Below are 24225 nucleotides of genomic sequence, written 5' to 3'. Positions count from 1 at the left end.
GCAGTATGGAACTTTTGCAGTTTATCGGGATAGCACTTTTGCAGTTTAACAGGATGGAACGTTTACAGTTTAACAGGATAGTACTTTTGCATTTAAACAGGATGGTACTTTTTCAGTTAACAGGATGGTACTTTTGCAATTTAACAGGATAGTACTTTTGCAGTTTAATAGGATGGTACTTTTCAGTTTAACAGGATAGTACTTTTGAAGAACACTAAATAAATAAAATATCACACAAATCAATGATTCCTTACTACAATAATACATATTAGCGTTAGCTAATTTTTCGTATTTCCATAAGCAAAAAAGCAGCGGGAAATTTTAAAAGGTTTTTATCAACTTATTACATTTAAAATAGTTTCAGAATATGACCACTGAAAGTTTGCAGTCTTTTTTTTGCTTGTAAATAATATAAAAATTTTAATCGAACTGACTGTTGAACTACCTCCGCAATACAAGTCGCAGGAAGTCACTGTCCGCCAGAAGAAGGATGTGAAGGCTCTCACCGGAAATAGTTAATGGGGGATTCAAACTTCCCCGACTGGACGGAGATTTACAGGGAACGATTTTGTTGACAGTGATGAATAGGAAGATGCGTTGATATCACATAGAGGGGGGTGCATTTCAGCAGGCAATATTTCGCATTGCATTTCAATTCATAATAAAGAAAGTATACATTTAACTATACGCATTAGAAATATCAGACAGTAATCTATAGGTTAGGTTAGGTTAGAACCTACAGGTCAGCTGAGACTAAATTGCATTATTTTCAAAATATTATAAATAATTTTGTTTCAAACATGAATAAAATATTACGATTTAAAAATATTACCCGGCGTGCGCAAATAAATTTTATTTGATTAATTTGTGTTATTTCACAATTAATTAATTAAAATAATAATATATAGTATACATATATATAGTATATTTGCGGCACGTTCCAGAGTGGAAGATACTACCAGTATCGCCCTGGTGTAAGACCACCATTCAGAATTGAAACGTTGCTCCAAATGGCTTTAGCCGTGTTTAGTGACTAGATCTGAATAGCCAGGTACTTCCCCACCTTCCTCTTTCCCTTCCCCACTTACCTTCAGCCTCACAACATCCCCTCAAAAACTGATATTTTTGGAGGGAAAAAATCTAACATCATGTAATAGTGATTTTTCTCAGGCAAAAATGAATTAATTTAAATTAAAAACCAACCTGTGTCACTTAGAATAATATTGGTGTAACTCTATTTATGTAAGTTTCGAGAAAAACAGTCTGGTGTCGCGAAGCTGCGACTCCACTATATATTTTAGAGGTGGTGTGATATGCCACACGCCCAAAGGACCAGTCCCAAACTACTCCGAATGATAGGTTATGGGACGATATATGCATCCGACAAACCCGATGGACAGTGCAATAATCAAAGGTATAAATCTGGGCTTCTGGAGCACAAGATAAGCCCAGATTGGAATGCAGGAAAGATGGACTCACCCGTTGATGACTATCACACGTCTCCAGGAGTATTAGTTGATTTCACTTCACAAAATATATGTATATTCGCCCTGTCTGATATTAATTATCACTCCGAACTCTGATAAGCAACTGACACCACTTGTCAGATTTCACATGTGTCGCAACAATATTTTTAATATGGTGACATTTTGGGATGGGTAAAAAGGTAGGTAGGACATTTGCAGGATTTGGTATTGACATTACACTTGTCCTTTAAGCCTGTGGATGCATACCTAACAATCCCATATATATTGCGCGAACACAGTCTTTTGTTGAATGCTTTTTGATAAAAAAAACGTTTGATTTGTTGTTGTTTTTTTTTAATTTATTTAACAAATTAAAACCACAGCAATTAAATCCTACCTAAAAATATTTTTCATTAGATAAAATTTGGTAGATATATATTTTTTAAATCTGTAATCTGTAAAAGATGTATTTTAATAGTAAAAATAAACCTGTATTGATTTATGGAAGAGTAAAAACATATTTTTTTTTATAAAAAATTTGCTAAATAATGGCCATAAACCATTATTGCACTGATATTTCTAACATATTTGTCAACGTTAGGTAAAAGCTGATTTTTCCATTAAGTTGGAGTTAAAGCGCTATTGTTCTAAGTGACACTAAAAATTAAATCATGTACGGGCAATACTAAAACGGTGTTCATAAATAAACTTCAGAAAACAAACATGTTCGCGTTGCTGAATTAGAGGCCGAGTGCAGAGTGGATGTTGGGTGCACAATGGAATTGATAGAAAATAGTAATATTTCATATCGTAATGTTTCATTTTGATGGATACCTACGGCTCAAAAGGTTTCAAAAACCACACAGGTTTTATTTAAGTGAATGGATTAAAATGGGATATCTATTATGACGATCTTCGCTAAAGGTTTCATTTTATCACAGTATCTTTACTATTTACTTGCCAAATCGTATACTATTGGGAAATATTTTCACAGTGAGCTCTCAGCCAACTTATTCGGATATCGTTCTGTTGTTCATGGTATTTTTCCAGTCTGCCGGAACTAGAAAACTTTCGAAGGATTTTCTTGAAGCCCTGCCAAAACTCACACTTATTGTTGCAATAAAGTAGAAACTTACGGTATCTAAATATCTTTACAGGGTTGTTTAAACTGTTAATAATTACACATTGTATTTTTTTAAATGGTGATAGTATCATGAATACATTTTACATTCAAAAAATTCTGTATTGGTTCACTTTTAAAGATTTTTTTGTTACTTACTGAAATAGTTAGTTAAATAAACTAGATAACACACTTACAGTGGTAAAGGTTAAACGCATATTAGAAATAAAAACCTAAAACTCAAAAGGACTCCCAAAATAAAAGCTGAATCTATGTATTCATTTAAGATTAGAATACATTTAATACGATCCTTTCAATGTTCCAAAATATTCTCTTTTATAAATAAATGAATTGGAATATCAACCTTTCACTAAGTATTCAACTCAGTCAGCAATTTATTGCAACAGACTCTCTTTTCAAACTACTGCAAGGGCGAGTGTGGTGAATATGACGCTGGACGTCATTCGAAAAATCCTTTCTTACAATAGTTAGTATTGTTGCCATTTCAATTTCAATCATATAATCGATCAGAATTATTTTAAAAATAGTGAAGAGAAAAGAGAGCGAGAATAAGTATTAAAATTTACTATCTTTTCAATTATTAAATAGCTTTCAGCTCCCTTTACGACTCCCAGCAGTGTGTGTAACCGCTGTACGGTAATCCTCAATTGCATTGCTTTCAAAGAGCTATGAAATGTTGAGATTCCTCGACTAAAAGAATCCCGAATAAGCCTCAACCTAAACGTCCTCCAAAAGCTGTAGTTGGTCAATTATTTTTTATATCAATAGAGCAAAGAGACCTCATCTCCTAGGTGGTCCGATTTAACTGAAAAAATGATAAACCCTCTTCGGGTGATTGAAACTATGGTGCAACCTTAAATTAAAACGCCGCTTCGTCGAAACACAAATTAAACACCCGTCATCTTGTTCCCCTTCTTCCGTTTCCTTTCTACATCGATCACCGATAGAGATAATTTGCCATCGATAAGTCTCCTATGCCTTATCTGTACGCAATATAAGCTCGTATCAACTCATTTAAATAACTTTGTTACCTCATTTCGCCCTTGTAATTAAATAAGAACTCATCGTGATGAAAATAATGTGTTTTTTTTTCAATGAAAGTTAAATAATGAACTACAATCGTTTTATTCAAACCACAGCGGCAGAGTTTTGAGTATAACAATGCACCCTTTATCTAACGGTCGTAGGAGGTAGTTGTAGGGTGTAGCGGGTGGTTAGGGTTGGCTGCAGTGTAACTCCCTCGTTGTGGGGGCGATTGACACGACACAATGGCTTAACTGCCTTTTAACTGCTGCCTCACGGGTACGGTAATACATGTGTTTCAACTTGTATTTCTTTAGTTACTATTTGCCAAACCACGTGATATTTCTTTTTTTTAAATTTTTATCTGTTAATCATTAATACTCTTAAGGTCCGCGTTCACTTGGAAAATGACCTAAAGTTAAATAAAATGTTATGTACTTAACGTTAAAATATTAACGAGGAACAAAACTATTCAATAAATTACCAAAAAATATAAGATCGCTTAAAAATAGCTTTAAAGAATTCAAAAAGTTAATTATTATATATATTAAAAGAACCAAAAAAAACTAAATTATTTTTTGCTGTAAGTGTGTTATAGTAAGTAAATATTTTTGTAAATTTATAATACTAATCAATTGATTTTCTTCCTCCAGTTATTAACTCAGTGGTTCACCCGGGCGTCGCGTCGCGGCTGCAAACCTCTGCTAGCTAAATTCTACGATGTAAGAAAATACGAATTCACATAGTGGAAAAAAAATATTCGTAACCTCGCTACGATGTCTTTAAGTCAAGGCATCCGGAATGCTGAATGAAATCCTTATATATCCTTTTTACTCAGTTGTTCACCCGGACGTCGCGGGTGCGAACCTCTGCTAGATAACTATGATGTAAGAAAATAGGAATTCATATAGTGTAAAATTATTGGTAACTTGGCAACGATGTCTTTAAGTTAACGCATCCTTGAATGCTAAATCTAAAATCCTTATTTATCCTGAAATAAACCTAAATTCTTTAAACGTATGCTTCAATTTTCGACATCTCATACCACAGTATTTACGCACAGTGTAAATTCGGGAAATCATTTATGTCTCCACCCTGTCGGGTTCGTACGGCTCGTAAGAAAGGATTTGTTAATACGGATCTTGAAGTGGCGGGGAATAAATGAGGGAGGAAAAATGACTGCCGGTAGCTTGTTTCACATGCGTACCTACCGTTTTCCTAAAAGCCGATTAGGAGAATGATTCGTTTCCGACGTTGATGTAGACTGTGAACTAGTGTTAACGTACTTATTCGTCGAGTTTATAAAAACGAGGGGACCAATACTGCTAGTTCCAACAAGATTTTTTTAAATATTTGTATAATAGACCCTGAATAACTCTTTTTATATTATGGTAATTTAATATGGTTAAAATTAAAATTTTGAATACGGAATTAATATCTGGCGAACAACCCTCAGAAAGATCAGCACGCTAATCAAGCATCGTGGGGCTTGAATTTCATTTATTTGTTTAAAATACTTGAGATCTGTATAGTCAGTTTAGTCAATATCTTGGTCAGATATGATATGTGAAAAAATTTTCACATTATCTACATGAGAAAAAAATTCATGATTACCCAAATCATTTTCCAGCTGAAGATTGGTTGAAGACGTAACGGGGAAAGAAGCCATAGATCAGTGCTTTGAAATGTACGCAACTGATAAACCTGATACAGATGATGATAGACGGCTTCCGATAGAAAAGGGCATTAGAAGAAGAAGACGAGAAATGAAATTGATTCGCTATATATTATACGTGTTCTGAGATATTGATAAATATTACAATTTTATTGTTTTACGCTATGCTACGGTGATTTCAACGCCTAAAATAAAAATAAAAATATGTACAAAATAAATCTAGTGTGTTGCCTTCGATAGTTTTGTGGTGTTTATATTCTGTTATTTTTAAGAAATCTCTTCTTGTTGATTTGATCGAATTTTAATAATTTTTTGTTAGCTAGATTGTTTATTTTATATTTTAATTATGTGATACATTTCTGATCGTTATATTTGTTCGTGAGGAGTTGTTGTGTGGTTCTTTGCATTACCTTGCAGGCTCAAAACCAAATTAGTAAAATAGAATTGAAATTGGTTTTAATTCAGGCATATTCACTTATTATATTAATAATAAAATAAGGGCCATTTCGATTAGCTTGTTTCGTAGAGAGACATATTCATTAGGGTGGAGTGACGTTGTATGGGACTTTTTTTTTTAAAGATGCCAGTACTGTAATAGCAAAAAAAAGTTGCCTTTATATAACACCTCTTTCGTCTAAAAAAATCAACTCGATCGAAACGTTCCTTTATTCAACAACCAGCACATTTATATTTAGAAAAAAATTGTATGAAAAAAGTCGCTGAAAACTCTGCCAAGCATTATAAACAAGCGATATTCATAGCAAAAATACAATTTTATTAGGGGTTTTATAGCTAATAAGGTGCATAACACATGTGAAAATAAAAATAAAATTACCATAGTTTCCCGGCGGGGTCTATTTTTGGTTTTTTGAAGAGGATTATTGATTTTTTATTGTTTTTTTCGTGTTTTTGAGAAACATGTTTTTTTATTTAATAAAATACTTTAACAAAGAGAATTTTTTTAAACATTATCGAAGTTTTATAATATTTATCGTGTTTTGAAATGAGATTTGGTGTGAAATTCGGGCATTATATGCCTAGATTTTATTGTCGCCCGAATGAATCCATCTCTTGCTTCAGGCCCAACTGTAGACAACGATGCCTGGGTAACTAATTTGATGCACCTCTCGACTGCTTGAGTGTGGCAGGGAAATCTGGGAAATTCAATACTGTCCTTTTCTTCACCGAAATTATTTATCATTTTGACTAGGTCATCATTACTGATTTCGGATAGTATCGGTGGCGGTGTAACTTCGCATTCCTGCCAGTTGATAATATCGTAATATTTACTTGCTGAAAAGTTTATTGTTGGAATAATAAAGTCTCTAACAACAGATGGACTCGGACATCTATCTCGCGCCTTTAATATTCGTCTCAAACCCAATTCTCTTACAATAAGGTTGTCATCCATTATCATGGATAGTAGCAGATTTTCCGGGTGGCAAAAATAGGCGTTTCTTTGAATTACTGGATTAATTATATCTCGTAGATCGGTGCTCAAATATCGGGTGAGTTTTATTATAGTAAAAACATGTAATGCCCCATCTTTACACGACGGGTGTCTCTTTATCTCAAACCATGTCGGAGCATATGCTTTAACAACATATTCAGCAAGAATTTTTAGGTTCACTGAAGGGTTAGTTGTTCCTATATATAATCGAAGTATTGAGTTTGCTGTCGTCAACCAGCGTGAGTGAAAAATACTACCTGGATGACGGTTTGCTAAATTTGGTGGGCAGTGACCTGTTGTAACTGCAAAACATATTTCGTACAAGTATTTTTGGTCCGTGCTCAAATTTTTCAATTCCTCTGCGTTGAGTTTGTGCATCTCAAAGTGTATTGGCGAATAATTTATAACGGTGTTTTCAGAGCTGCTTGAAAGAAATTTTCCAATAGGTCCTGAAAACCCTTTAGGTCCTGTTGTAGCACCATCTAAGTGTTGAAACAAGTGGCGAAGGGGAAGTTCGTTTGCATGCAGCTGACAGATAAACCATTGTAACGGATGACCTAATTCCAATTCCATGAATATAATAGTTCCATTTCTTTTGCCTGTATTGACAGCAGTCCCATCACATCCAATCGCTGATAAATCATTCAAATTAAAACCGTTCACTTTTAAATGGTGTAACATGCTCTTTGCGATGTTTTTGCCAGTTCCTGATGATGGTGTAACATGTCCAACATATTGAGACCCCGGCTCAGATAAAATGGAATAATGTTCTTCTGAAATCGTTCTCCGATGATATCTATCCCCTGTACAGAAATGTCAGTAATCACCGTCTGGGAGATCAACTGTCCGGGGGATTAACTGTCGGGGGATCAAGCGTCATGGAATCGGAAATCATATAAAGCTAGGAGAAAAGTGAAATATGATGGTAACGTGGCCTGTCATGTCATGTCATTAAAAAAATTGTTTATAACGGGTGTCTCGTCTTTAACAAGCAAATACCTTCTCTGAGATAATGTGAAAAAAACTGTTCACTTCACACAATTTGCACGATTTTACGATAAGTGTAGATATCAACCAGCGAGGGACTAAAATCGGTGAGAGTCTACGTCGTCCATCGTCTCTGCTTTGTAAGCTTGTTTGTTCGGACGGAATTACGTCATCCGCCAACCGTGCACGTGTCATGGCAGACAGTGAAGCACGTGCGAGATTTACGGGATTGGTTTCCACCAGTTGTACTTTGTTCTACGTGAGGCGGGGCTAATCACCCGCCCAATGGTATTAAAGATTAAAACCCTTACGTTTGATCAAATTCAAACGTGCGTTATTATGAACATACATAGGAAATATATTTTTAGGAAAAAATTAATTAGTAAAAACCTAATTTAATATTTAAACATTGAATACTATATTAGCGAATCTCAACATTGAAAACTAAACTAAAAAAGAACGGTCGCAGCTACGAAATGAACCTAGGAACTTTGTCCTGCCGGGGCGCTGCTCTACCACTGAGCTAATCCGACATTTTTCATATTTAATTGCATCACACTTATGCCTCGATGTGACCGTATATTTTTCTGCTTAAAATTTTCGTTTGAGAATCGCTAATATTATCTACGATGAAGAAATAATTTTGATATTTTTAAATTTAGGAGTAAGAATTTTATGTCCTTATTTTAACTATCCTTGTTTAGACACGGTAGTCGTTAATAATTTTCATTGATTGGTACACAATAATATCTAAACATGAATGTATTAAATATGATTGAAAAAACCTGTTTTTATCTACATCGAAAATAAGCATAAACGGTGAGCAAAGCTATTATATTATTAGGCATTGAAATATTTTTATCATTTAAATATTTCACAATCCGAGTAATGGCCTAATACAATGTATTAAAGGTACATCTACTTCCAATGTAACTAAATAATGTTACTTAGAAGCCTGATTTGATAAAAAATAAATCGTTGACAATTCATTGAGATAATAATAATAAAGAACAGTAAAACTAGGACATCCCAAATTGGGGTAAGTTATGAGACTGAAGGTAGTGGGGAGGGGAAAGAGATGGGGAAGAGGAAGTGAAGTAAGGTGGGTGAGTATTTGTCTATTCAGATTTGGTCACCAAACATGGCCAAGGCCATTTCAAGGAACGTTTCATTTATGAATTTTGTCTTGCACCAAGGTAAAACTGAAAGTACCTTCCACTCTGGAACATGCCGAAAATATACCTTATATTATATTAATTGTTAAATAATACAAATCAATCAAATAAAACGTATTGCGCACGCCTGGATTTGAATTTGCGACCTTCAACAAGTGCTAGTAACCCTGGACCACGGAGGCTATCAAATGATTGATTTTGAAAATTGATGTTATAAATTAATAAAAGACAAATTATTTTTAATCAGTGTTGTAAAACACGATGCCAAGTCAACTGGCATAAACAAGACTTGAACTTCATTAATATAAAAAAATTGATAATCTGATAATATTAATGTTCAAATAATAATGGCTGTTCAGAATTCAAGAAACATTTAAAATTCAAATTTTATCATAGGAGTGGTTTGTAAATTAGAACCAATATATTACCAACAAAGCCTAACACAATATTTTTTTATTTATTATGATGTTTTATGTTCCCAGTTAATTAATCCTGAAAAATACCTCAGGCTCTGTCTATATCTTGTATTCTATCACACCAAATACACCATAATATTAATAATATGTCCGGCTCCAGTAAAATATTGGCAATATCAACAACGCTGGCCGCTAAATGCGCTATTGTAGGATATTGACGTTGATATTCCTTGCAATGGCGCCATACTGAATTTGTTTAATACTTACTAGCAGTGTTCTGCGCTCTCTAATTTCTATTTTGATCAATATTGTCAAAAATATAAATAAAAATGTCCCAAAGAGTAGGTTCTGTATGAACAGTTTACGGATGTAATAAATACTAACAACAAAAACACTAGTTGTCGTTTATCACGATGCCAAAAAACATTGTCGGGTTAGTTGGAGAAATATAACACGAGTTCATTAAATCATAGCAAATAAAATGTTCCCGATTACGTAAAAAGTGGATTACACAACAAATTAGTTAATTAATACACGAAATTATTTCGTAAAATTACCCACAATTATATTAGTATTTTATTACCTTTCTAAACCATCAAAAAAAGATTTAATAGCCACTTTAATATTTTTTAAGAATGAGCAAAAAAAACAGGAAGGTCGTGTAGTCGTGGTCGGGTAAGCTACCTATTTTTTCAATTTCTATAATTTATGAAGGTAAAATAAAGAATATATTTCACATAAAATCCATTAAAATGTATGAAAGAAAACCAAGACGCACAACTCACGTCCCTAGGGGGCGCTAGTGTAGCATGTTGCCATCAGAATATTTGGGAAATGTCAGAAGTTGGAGGTATTATTAGTATTATTGGGTATTTGGTAACACTAATTGGTGTAATCATTACATTATAGCACATTGTAAACATGTACATTTCTTTGTTAGTATTAATTTTTAGCCTATTCTTCTGACATAATGTCTTATACGAGGTAACGTTTTATAACATTTAAAAAAATGTTTGTTTTCGTTTGCCTTTTAAATATATCTTAATTTTTTTTAAAGTAAACCGCAAAGGAGTCTTAACTGCTCCCAATCGTATTTTGTGAGGTTTAGGGTAAAGGGAAGGGGAAGGAGATAGAATCTGGCTTTTCAGATCTGGTTACCAAACACGGTAAAAGCCATTCAAGCAAAGTTTCAATTCTGAATGGTGGTCTTTCATCAGCTATGGAATGTTCCGCAAAAATACTATATATTATTTTAATTGAGTAATTTGTGAAATAACATAAATTAGTAAAACAAAATTTACTTGCATTACTAAATGCCAATATATCTATGCATATACCAAGGTGAAATCATTAAGAACAAAGTACAGAATTTCAAACTATTTTAAAATACTAGGTAAATGAAAAAAAATTCTTATAGTATTCATTATGTTTGTTCAAGCAAATATCAGATCTATCTCCAGTGGTTTAAGTGGTTATTCACCCCTCTACCATAGACGTTAAACGTCAACGACTTTCAACGTGTCATACATAAGTTATAGCCCCCTCTGAAAGTTAATCCGAAAAAGCCTATAATTTATTTGGATCTTGTCTTTATTCCGTTTACACCGTATCCTGTTCCATAAGAAAGTTTCCTGGTCTGGACGTAATCAATCATAGACCTTCTTTGTTCTTTGTGGAAAATTGACTTACAAGTTCAGGACTTCCCTCAGCTCGGCGCAGAACCTTAGCACATTTTGTTTGTTAATATCCGAAAAGCGTAATGTCATTTTATCCCGTAATTCGTTTAGTAGGAGAGTGGGTATATTAGACAATTTATGGAAGTTTCCCGCTCAAGAAATGAAGGTGAATTTTAATAATACCACCAGACTCTCTCTTCTTCCTCGGAAAACTCCAAGCTACTCCATTATAGGTGGAATTTAAATTTCATTAAAACTTTGAGAAATTTGCGTTTATTAAATATAAACCAGAACCAAACCACCTTGATAAATAATCAAGGACTAAAACACCAAGAAATCAATGGAAGGATTTTTAGGTCCTGTCGACGAAAACTCTTTCAACAATATTAATTAATGATAAATTTCTGATTAACAAATTACTTACCAATTATTAGACTCCCCTATTTTCATCACCTTTTTCTAAGATTGAACCCGAAGAGCTTATCAAATAAGGTTTCTGAGTAATGTACAATGTAAACTTAGGTAGATACGTACCTACCTACTGCGGTTGCTTTATTTATTACTGGTTGAGATAAATTTATGATAATGGGCAACAAACCATGTCGGAGGTTAATTCAAGGTTGTTATTTCAATTTCCCTTTCAATTCTAAGTAGGTACAAGATTCTAGAACTACAAATAAAATATAGCTTTGTTACACTAGATTGTTTCTTTGTACATCCGAAACATTATTTGAATTTAAAATGCTGATTTTAAAACATTTGCTATCATTATACAAACTCACTTAACATATGCAAGTAATATTGTATTTAATTAGGTTGTAAGGGTGCGTATAAACAGAACAAAATTCTCACTAGGCGAGCCATGAACTACCTTAACGGAACAAAGCAACTGAAAGTGGCGTTTCCTATAATTTTGTCTTTATACGTAGTAGGTATAAGGATTGAAACCTCGAAACGCGAACGAACACGTGAATACGGTCACTATAACATGATATTGTAAATCATTTACTCTACCCATAATGATTGCTACCCAACCCTTCAAATTATGAATACTATGCATGATTATTATTTGTATGAATTGCAACAACCTTCTATCACAACTAATTACTTGTGTCATATCCTTAATTATCTATTTCTTAACGGAAAAGAAGAAATATAATTTTTTAAAAACCTTTAATACTGCAAGGGTTAATTATAAATCAAATTAAGGATGCCTACTTCTATAAACTATATTATTGCATCAAACATAATAAAGCTTCAGCTAGTGGTGAAAGGACTTTTGTGACTCAGTGCCAATTGACTCTAAACTCGTCTCCTGCATCCCAGACAAAGGATTCCAGCTTTCCGACGGGATTGAAACGATTCATCATAAATATTTGATTTATTACATCATTCTACTGCTTTCTGTGTGTGCGTTTGTTGTTTGTACAAGGTGTAGTGAGGAGAACATTATTGATTCACTGTCTTAAGGTTCGTCACGGAGTTAATCAAAACGTAACGCCATCAGGTTTACTACCTATAATTATTAGATAAGTAAGGATATTCTAACAAATTTTATGGAATGTTTTCTGTACAAAATAAATCATTAGGGGCGTTTGATCATAGGTATGTATTTTACACTTGCAACGATGATGTATAATGTGACGTAACAGAAAAAACGAACATGGGACAAACTTGAAGAAAAAGATTAGCAGATTTTCTGCAGGTTAGGTTAGGTTAACTCTTACTCGTGCATACTGTAGCTCGAAACAACACAGCGTAACTGCACAGATACAAGAACTCAAGAAAGTTTCGGTGCCATATGGTGCAGCGTCTTCCTCAGCACATCTTTCACCAATTCTTGAAGTTGTCGTCCCTTATGATGTAGTATTCAAATAGGTAGGTACACCATTAATCACCTTTTCACTCTCAACTGAACATTAGCTCACATTTTATTGGTACTTTTTTAATTTGTTTATTTATTACAACATCAAAAATAAATGAATGTATAGTATGCCGTCCGCGAAACAAATAATAATATTACAGAGATACTAAAGATGGAATGTAAAGGGGTCCATCAGATAAGTAAATAATGAAGTAAATTAATAATTCATTATAAATCGGAAGTCAGACTTTCCCCCAGTATAATAAATAAGATATCGCTCACCGTCGGACGCTTCTCGTGGCTACTAGAATCGTTCCTTGTGGTCTTAGTGGCGATTTTAAATTGATTCAAACTTTTTATTTCTCTTATTTTAGCGGGTTGGTAGATAAGTGTATAGTTTGATCAAATGTAGTTATTTTGTTGGGCTTCAGTAGGTGTTCTTTTGATTTATGTCCTGTGTTTAGAGTGTTTTTGTAATTTTTAGTTAATTTATTTTTAAAGAAGTGAGTTATGATTGTTCTGGCGTAAATAAATTTTGAAAATACTAATCAAGTCATTTTCATACTAATCGAGAAAAAAATATAGCACTGGTTATGAAAAGGATAGCCATTCAATAAGTATGTGTGTACAAATTAAAAACTCTACGAACGGCTCGCTAAAGTATGGTCCACTGGACTTAATAATAATAATAATGATTGGATGACTTGTATAGCGCCGTTTTTGTTCAAAATCATCTTAAGGGCGCTGTACAAATTTATAATACATTTCTACAGTGATCTATGTTATTACTAACTATTTATGGAGATAATATACAGTACAATATTCACCTGGTAGGTCACTTGAGATTAACACTTTATCTAATTGTTTATTAGCGAAATTTAGATACAAGATTTAGACCATAATTGGAAAATTGAATATAACTGAACATTTTCTTAGGAATGATATATTTAATTTAAGGGTATGACAGCTTAAAAAAGTAAGTTTTTAGTTTAGACCTGAATTCTGTTGGACTTGTTATGGATCTTAGTTCCGGAGGGAGTTTATTCCAAGCCTTCGGCCCAGATACTCCGAAAGCGCGATCACCAAACATAGTATTTGGTTTGCGCTTAGGTTCTATCAGTCTGCCTATAGCTGATGATGTTGCTGATCTAAGAGTTGACTGCCTGCCTGGCTGATTTAGTTCAGTGGAACCACACGCGTTGGTTCAGTCATATATATTAACTATATTCATTCATCTAAATTCTAAAGCTATCGTAATAACATAAAATTGCTATTATCTCAAGATTGGATGCTTTTTACGTTACTGAATTACTGCAATTATTGTACCTTTTTTGTTTCCATAACCGGATTGTTCTCACGCAACTGAGTTCGTCAGTAAAAACCCAAAATAAATAATTAAATACTAGGAATATCTAGCAGAACGTTAAAATATGGTGAAATTATGTCTAACTAAGACGTTTTACTTGGTCTTTGTTGCGGCATTTTTTATTCAAATTAAGTAAAGCTGTAAAATAGAAAATCTTTGAATTTCTACAAAAACATAGTTTTGAGATAAACACAATTAAATATTGGTATGCTCATATGCACTGTATGCCCAACTAATATGCCCGACTGTATTTCTTAAACGGCTGTATGAACGAGAAAAAGTTTCGTGTCACTAATAAATATGATTATGGCATTACTGAAACCAAGCCTAACTTAAAACACCAGTTTTTGTACTTAAGCCCCTGTGATCCTAAGTCCACGAATTGTGTAATGTGGAGCGGTGAATAGATTTTATTTTTATTTTTGATACCTAATAGAAGCTTGGTACTTCAATAACCAATATTTGTCATAACAAGAATACAGTGGGTTCCTAAAATATTGTGAAATTCGGTCCATTTTGTACCGAATTAGATATTTTGAAGGCGATGTCTCAAGAAAGAACTTTACAAATAATACCCCACAGCCCTGCTTCAAATTGTTGTTATTGTGACGAATTCTGAAATTGATTTAAGTTGAAATTAATAAATATCCAACTTTCAAAATCATATTAATGGATTATTTTATGTAATATTATGTGCTTTCGAATAAACATTTTTAGATTTGCCGTAAAACACAGTATTTACAGAACTCGAGTCGGCGCGTGTTCCATTTCCCGGAGGAATATTTTATATGAATAATTTAAATGAGTGGAAGACCGTGTTGTTGCTATCTATTACTTTGAAGAGTTGTTTAAATTATCAGTTTCATCATAATACTGTGAAAAAATCATGAACTAGTTTTTAGTTATTCACAATACCCGATAAATTATATACCTAAATTAAATTCGCCCGTATATTTTAGTAATAAACCCACAACGCTGAAAAGACTAAAGGAAACATATTTTGGCCTCTGTGTTTCCTCTCTCGTACAACATGTGTCTTCAAGACCCGTGTTTTCCCCTTTCTCTTCTCGAAAAGGCCATCCACAGACCATTTCCAAAGATGACGTAAGCCCTAATGGAAATGATTTTTTGTGTGTATATAAAAAAAAAAAATTATGTACATATCATAACAGATATCACTTATTTTTTTAAATAACATTATTTTTTAATCAAGATAAATATATTTTTAGTATTAACTTACCCATGGTAACTTGAATAGAACATTCACAAAATTGATTTTTAGCTTTGAAATTTGATGAGTTGTTCAAATTCCACGAAACAATCCGTCTTTAGTTATAATAGAAAAATTATAATAATTGGTTCTTGGTTTTATGCCGGAATTAAGAATTTATCGCAACGCGATTGAATACGTAAAAACTTCGAAAACTACATATAACTTTATTTAAATTTTTTTTCGTAGTTAATAAAACGATATTCAGTAAGGTCTAAAACATAACCGCTAATACATCTCCCGCCCATAACTCTCTCGACAGATGCAGAGACAGACGCTGGCTTTCTGTCTGTCCATCACGGGGGGCAGCTGTAACACTCGCCACCACCCACCCCTCCCACCTTCTAGCACATCCCTCCCTTAAATAGAAACAGGAATTGGGGGGGAATCCCTTACCAACGAAAATTATAAACAGGGCTAATCAAATATATGGTTTAGTATCAAATAATTTTCAAGGAAACGTTGAAGGTTTTGAAAGGTACGTTGAATGAATAATGAGAAAATTTTGTTGACCCTTAACTTTGAATATTATTAATGTGTGCTCAAATGACGTGATTTTGAAAAGTATATATTCTTTACAAAATATACCACCTTTCAAGTTATACCTAATTAACGTAAATATTGTTATTAATAAATCAGGTTAAAGTGTTATAAATTATATTCTCTATTTAACAGGTTGGAATATTAGAGATGTTATTTTCATTCCAGACGCGAGGATCCATTTTAAGATGAAACGCAATCTTCAAGTCTCAGATTTTACATTGTATTCTGAATCCCAAGTTGCCAACGCAACGAGCACCGTTCTGTTTATTATTGGCTGCTATTAATAATTTCTCATATCAATATACCCACTATTCGAACCCTTTCCTCATTCTGGTTCACTTCCCAACTCTTGTTTAACAATATGTTCCAATAAAATGTTGTTTATTATTAAGTTCAGTTTGACCTTTTGACTATAGATATCAGAACTGTTGTGAGTATTGAATACACATTATATAATTATTATCTTCTATATTGGTATTCATTTGAAGAAACACCTTATTTTCTTTTAGGGTTAAGCCGGAGTGAATTTTTTTCATTTTTAGAATTTCAAAATCTCAGGTCAGTGTAATCGTTAATGCGAGTTATATAAGAAATATGAGAAAAAAATAATATATTTAAATAAAAAAAATATTCAGAATAAGCTATTGGTAAAGCGAAGGAACTATCTCAAAGAATGTCTGGTGTCATTAAATTAATTTAACATCTCTTTTATTCCATTCTATTAATATATTTTCTTTTTTATCTCTTTTTTCTCTCTCTCTCTTATCTCTGTACATCTTATCATTGTAATCTAAAACATTATGACTACCATAATACGGGCATGAGCCTAGTATGGTGGTTGTAGACAACAAAATAATTATAATCATTTGAATTTTTATGAATAATAAAACACAAAAAAATCTTCATTTTGCGCGGTTAACCTTAAAGTTAGAATAAACATTTTTTTCGATGGTGGTATTACCATACGTGCTATCATGATGTCCGAGTGCGTGAGCCGCCATATAGTGCTACTATAGTTCATTATGCTAGTGGAGAATGGACTCCGCACCAACTAAATAAATAAATCTGCTGTAACAAATCTAGAAAAAAATCCTCGTGAGTGGACGAATCCTTATCCGAACTTATCCGAAGTTCATGCAACATAAAATATGGACTTACTTGAGGCAGCGAATAGATTTAAAAATCATCCGTAATCGTCACCGTGAATAGCTCAAGAAACTGCAAGGTATCACAGCAAGAAAGCACAACATAGCATAACGTTAAGAATTGTGCTGTTGGTTGAAATTTCCAAGACGGTAGAAATTTAATTTCTTTTTAAATAACCGTAGAACGTTTTTTTTTAAAATTTACCAGTATTGATTATTGAAAAGTTTGAGGGATGCTATAAGCTTAATTATTATCATTTTTGAACTTTGTCTGAAGCAGGAGATGATTGATTTTTAACTGGTTATCTTATTGAAACCACAAATTCTAAAAAGTAATATGCCAACGGAGTAATAATAACTATCTTCCAACATATTATTTGGTTGGCAGAGCGTACAAAATTTCGCTGAAATATCTCTACTTTATTAATAATGTGCAAGATACCAACCTGGAAATATTCTGATGCAGATGCATGTTCTCCTGTTCAATTAGAGGGAAAAGGAATGTGCCGGTACGAAACACGAAAATGAAAAATTCTTTTCACGTTTATCATTCATTCTGTATTTACGTGAACTAAAAAAAACGCAAAATAAAAAATAAAATGGTTTAATCCAAATGTAATTTACATGCGAAGCGTGAAATTAAACTAAAATAATCGAACAGCAGTGGAAGCGCTGCCCTGGTGAAAAACCACTATACAGAATTGATGTTGCTTTAATGGCATTCTCCGCGTTAAGTGACCAGATTTCAAAATTCTTTAAAAATATATATTAAAATGCGAGAGCTCGTTAAAAGCATATAGAAAAAAATGAAACTATCTATTTTCATTTTTTTTATCTAAAGGTTCCGTAAAACGAAAACAATTAGTATTTTTAAAATGATTTATTGTAAATTTCTTTTCACTTCGCCACTGCCATCTAGAGAAAAAACGTTTAGAAATTCATAATTAATGCTTAGTTACTTTGATAAAAAAAAAATGGGACAATATAGCATTGCTATATTTTATCCTAGCCGGTAACATTAAAAATAATCCATTGAAAATATATAGCAATAACATCTGATGAAATGGTGCTGTAATGCTGAATACAATGTTGTATGATTTGTAGCTTTCATAAACACGGACACAAAAGAAGAAAGACCTTTTGATATCACGTACAATCTGTTCAGGTGCTGCAGACAGGATATCCGATTTATCATTTCCTTTTTTTGCATTTTCGCTGGGATTTTCATGCTGCGCAGCCCTTAGAATATATAATGTTACGTCTTATTGTTATTAGCAAAAAAGGAATCATTTGATTTTTTAATTTCTTCGAAAAGTATTATTAAATTGACGTTTCATTCTATAACCTTTGTACAGCATCTAAACGAATCTATTGATACAATATCACCTGTTATAGTATTTAATAGAACAAAAATCAACACACATAAAGCTGAGATCTCAATTATTGTCATCGGCTTTAGAACACTTGTTTAGTCCCAAACATTTCAATAATTATCATCGGCTTTGAACTCTTTTGTAGTCCTGAACATTTAAATTATTGTCATCGGCTTTAGAACACTTGTTTAGTCCTAAACATTTCATTTCTTGTGTTTGTATGACTTGTTGCATAGCTTTTATCAAATGTAATTTTATTCTTATTTTTTATGTTTGAAAGTATTTGTCAAATTAAAATTATACTACCAACCATGTAAAAGCCCTCTGGGCGTTAAATAAATAAATAAATTATTGTCATCGGCTTTAGAGCATTTGTATAGTCCTGAACATTTTAATTATTGTCATTGGCTTTAAAACTCTTGTGTAGTCCTGAAAAAAAAAATTTTTCCACTCCCTCGTTAGCCTCGTGATTCTTGTGTCTTACGTAATATTGTTACTTATTGTATACTTCTTATTATAATATGGGATACATGGAGATGGGAAAATCCATATAAATATAATGAAATCATTGTACACCATTCCTGTTATTTATTTATAACAAAATAATACACAAAGTAAAATAAACATAATAAAAACAAAGATTTAAAATTATAACAGTATGCAAAATATTTTTTTTTCCTAATTATTCTACTACTCCATAAGGTGAGCTCCGGGAGCTCAGCGAGCTATGGGAGGAGTAAGTATGTACTAAAAGAAACTAAAGTTTAAAAGGTGGTTTGTAAACAATATCCAAGGACTTATTACAAAACTACAAACAAATTAACATAATTCAATATTTAAATTAGCCACAAACATTATTCGATATACAAAATTTAATCTTCACATTAACTACAAACATAATTATAACTAGTACACCTACTAGTTAATCCCCTCTACTTCCCCTAAATTTTATGGATACAACCACAGTTTGAGAAATAACTGTACCAGTCTGAAGATGGCTATAATAAGCTGAAACCAATCACGGTTAAAAAATTAAATAAGTAGAACAAAGTTTTAAATTTGTATCGATATTTCATTATAATGGAATTCCACCACGAATTGTAATTATCAGTAATGTAAATATTAAGCACTCTCTTAGTATAAACTTTATGTAGTGCTTGGTGATTAAATTACCTAAAAGGCGTTTTACTAAAATGTAGATATTATGTTGTAACAATTTCTAAACAAATAATTTAAAATTTTCAAATTCACTTTCTGACCACTAAATAATGTAACCTCGTTTAAATGTTCTTTTATTAATACAAAAATCTGTTTGAATTTTTATCGCTGATATTTTACCCTTAATGCTTTGAAAACTAAATAGACGACAAAATCAAGCTAATAAAACTTTCGATTTCACTTTTATTTCATGAGGATATTACGAAAATTTTATTTTATTATCTGCTGGCTTTTCATAGGTTAAGAGTAGTAATGATATTTATTACCGATGTTGGATTTACCGATCAATTGTACTTGATTAATTACAAGTACAAATACGCTCTAAAAGTTTAAAAAGCACTATAAAGTTTTTATATTTAATTATGTAAAACCATTGGATGTTATATTTTCGCTTTTTATTTTTTTCATGTACAATGTATAATTTGCACAATGGTTGGTAATACCTAACTGGTAACTAATAACGATGCACTCGCGTTGTGTCCGTGTACAACAGTACAAACCACGTGTGATTAATGATACCCGTCACGGTGCCCTCGGCAGTAATTATTAATGGCTGTTTTATAGTTCTCCCAACCACCGGGATGACGATATGAAAAATTACACAGATCCTAACCCTTCGACCTCAAATGCGATGGCCAAAGCTATTCTCCCTTTTCTACTTGACAATCTAGTTGGGCGCGTCGTACATTGCAATAAACGAAAGCTTTTTTAAATATTATACATTACGCTAAGTGCACTCACGCATTGCCTGTTAGGACTAGTTGTTTAGAATTTGAATAGTTCATCAATTTTCAATGTTAATTTTCAATTTCATTTTAAGTTCTGTTATCATTTCAATGTTCTGAAACTACTGGCCTACGATAATACAATAACAGAACTTTAATATAACTTTCACAGAACATGAAAATTAACTTTAAGGAATTGTTCAAATTCTGTGGAGCAACCCATCATTTGTATGGTTGCGTCGATGATTTCGGATCAAGTTTAATTTGTGATCCCGAAAAAGGAAGAACTTCATTCCATTTTTTCAAGCACTGTAACATTAGACAATTGATTTAAAGTTTGAGAAAGTGCTACTAGTTTTTTTTTTTTCTAACTAAATGCTCGAAATATGCATTAATTAACTAAAATTCTGCAGACAAGCTTTATTTCTAGATTGTATCGTTTCTATCTGAGTTAAGATCCTTTGAAGTTTCCATTGAAAACAACAAATGTGTAAAACAATTTTTTTTACGTCTTTAAACATCCTCTACGTTAGAGTGATGGCGGAGACGATATAACTAGTTAAATATAAGACGATATGACTAAAGCAAGTAGATTATAGGTACATATTTAAAGAAAGCTCTGTTATTATTTTCCAGAAATTAAAATTTTTCGGGACTAATAAAGTATTAGGGCTTTTTTTCGTAGCTGTCGCTTTATTTATGGTGCCATCTCGGTTTGACAAATAAAAATATTTTGTCTTTGCGTACTCGCCGAAGAGTTCCGAGGCATTGAAGAGCGTCGCTCGTGTTTCGGAGAAATTTCAGTACAATGGTCAACATTCACGCTTTGCGCATATAGATAATTTATATTCCCAGGTGACATTTCTCGGTGAGCGATATGTAATCCGCTCACACCACGTGACTTATGTGACTCTTGATACAAAGAACAGGAATTCGAGTCGGTAAAATGAAACATAATATTTACACATTATTACTTTTATTGCTGTTATTTGCTTTGATTTTTATGTTATTTTTATTGTTTGCTAATTATTATTTTTAGATTGACTGAATTTTGGAGAGTGCGTATAGCTCCAACGGTTCTCAGTGCTAGCCGCCACTGGTTAATGTTCTGTTTTAATGCTCATCTGGCGTAGTTTATTTCATTGGAGATGAGAGATATATTGTGTGATGGCAACGTGCATCGGGCAACGATCAACAGACAACTCGCGGAACTGTTATTCAATCAATCACAATACAGTAACAGCAGATTAGCAAACAAAGCAATCTACTTGAGGGCTATTAATGCACTTGGGAGGGTACTTTCTGTTTCTTTTTCAATGCCAATCTTTGTGTAATTCTTAAAATTATAACGATCAATAATATATTGTAGAATCGTTTGCCTTTAGCTATTGTCGTTGTATTGACGAATCCTAAATGAAAGATAATAATTGTATTTGCTTATTTTATAAAGCCTTTAGAGCTTTGAAAACGTACTTCTTTTTTTGAAAAATTACAAACAAAATAATAATGATAATTCACAAAATATAAATGTTATTCAGGATGGAACAAAAGTAATCACCCGATGTTCTTTTGCTATAATTTTATTTTTAAGATAAACTTTGGTACCGTTTGTGAAATTTGTTTTTTTTCGGTAAATCGATTAACGTCTTGTCGATTTGTATTTTACGTTTATTTACTTAACAAATGTCAAAACCGAATTGACATTTGGCGCCATTTGCAAAAGTTATAGCGTTTTTCAATAAGGTGATTACTTTTGTCCCACCCTGATTTATTTTTATGTATTATATTTATAGTAATACGGAACTCCAGTGAAAATATTATCGCTTAAAATATATCTCCTATATTCATGAAGGTCAACAACGTTGATTCTAAATATATAAAATTTAATTTCATAAATATGTAAAATTATTAATACATCGTTATTTAAGAAATTTGCCCTACAAATTACCCTACGGTCAGTGGCTGAGTTGGCATTGCATTTGTGTCCCACCAAAGCGTCGTACGTTCAATACCTCGGCTGGATAAGTCGTCCATCACGACACAAGCAACATTTTCCGCTTACTGTGGTGGTAGTAGAAGATTTTCAAATATTGTCAGGATATTCGTAACAAGGGAATTTAAAAAAATATATACATATTATATATATGAATATCGCACAAAAGTACCAACTTCTTTCAATCGTATTTAGCCAGTGAGACTATGGCATCAATCATTTTAGTGTGTTATCAGGCTGAGAACTTTTGTGGAGAGGGGAAGGAAATGAGTAAGGGGAAGGTGGGGAGTATTTAGCTGGCAATTCAGATCTGGTCACCAAACACGGCTTAAGCCATTTCCAGCAACATTTTCATTCTGAATGGTGGTCTTACACCAGGGCGATACTGAGAGTATCTTCCATTCTGGAACGTGCCGCAAGTATACTATATATTAGTTTAAGTGAATAAATTGTGTAATAACACAAATTAATCAAATAAAATTTACTTGCGCACGCCGGGATTTGAACCCGCGATCTTCGGCTTGCTAGTCGAGAGCCTTACCCTTCGATCACGGAGGCCGTTTGTCTTTCCAAGAAAAAGACTAAATTGGGTTTCGAAGCGACGCAAAAATATGATGATTAATATGTGTGTTTAAATAAGTTTCTAACTAAATAGTGTAAACAAATATTCCATTTTGGTAACAAGCCCAAGCCTTTGTTTGCCCGATTGGGGATTAGATTTTTACACAGCCAGGTATTTGCCGGCCATTGTAAAATGGACTAGAAAATCGAAAGCGTATTTTATTTTTGTATAAATAAAAGAATAACTTAATGATTAAAACCTCAAATTGTTTTATTTAAGAGTCACATCTATTACCTTCGATTATATTATTAATAATTCACAGATAAGAAGGCGGTAGCGCCACCTCCCCGCTCTTCACAACTTAGTTTGTTCCCTTTCCCCTGATGGGCTATCAATTTTGATGTTTATGGTTTCAGAAATAAATATTGATCAAAATGTTTGTCCTCAGCAGTCACCACCGCCAAGATTCCGGCGGACAGCCTTCGGAGGACTTCCTGCAGGCGGGGCTGACCCTGTTCCAGCGGCGTTGCCCAGCGGCCCCCGAGGGCGCGACGGGCCCAGCGGGCACCTCAAGTGTTACCTACCGCCGCCCCGACGGCGAGCGGAGGGGCAAGCCTTTACTGCCGCAGAACACTGATAATATATGGATGTGGGACTGCTTCAATTATACGTGAGTGCCCGATTCTTCGAAATATCTCATGATGTCTAAAAGGGATCGAAATGACAATTTAGTCTCCTTCAACGGAAGCAATCTTCCCAATAAGCGTTCAAAAAGAAGTCTAAGATTAGTGAAGATAGTTTGAAAGGGAGAAATGTACATATGAATGTTAGATGGAACGCGCTGATGTTTTAAAAAATAAACGATTATAGTGAATAGGCGTAAGCGACAGTTGTGAAAATGACATGAAATTGACTCACGGTGGCGTCCTTTATTGGTACCTCCAGAATATTTTTCCAAGTTAAATTCTTTAAAATTTACTAACATCCTATCGTTTTCAATTACAAAGATCATTTTGCATTACCGTCAAATGTTTCACGACTAAGGGACAAACTTTGGAAATCAAATAATATCTTCGACTTTAGTCTTTGATTGGATAACGGATTCGGTGGTCACCCACTTATAGAATAACGACCTAAAGAAGTAGTTTTAATACTTA

General features: G+C 33.1%; 1 protein-coding gene across 1 annotated transcript in view; it reads left to right on the top strand.

The window, feature by feature from the left end:
* The window catches only part of LOC149417748 (C3 and PZP-like alpha-2-macroglobulin domain-containing protein 8), a 445592-nt gene that overhangs the window by 327590 nt on the left and 93777 nt on the right, over nt 1–24225 (top strand). Inside the window, exon 12 of the mRNA XM_089639401.1 lies at nt 23517–23738. Coding sequence (XP_089495527.1) covers nt 23517–23738 — 222 coding nt within the window. The remainder of the gene's footprint in view (nt 1–23516; nt 23739–24225) is intronic.

The sequence above is a fragment of the Hesperophylax consimilis genome, chromosome 14, assembly GCF_061612785.1.
Source record: "Hesperophylax consimilis isolate HC1 chromosome 14, BYU_Hcon_1.0, whole genome shotgun sequence".
Taxonomy (NCBI): Eukaryota; Metazoa; Arthropoda; class Insecta; order Trichoptera; family Limnephilidae; genus Hesperophylax; species Hesperophylax consimilis.
The sequence above is the reverse complement of the archived record's forward strand: the minus strand, read 5'-3'. Positions and strand labels throughout refer to the sequence as shown.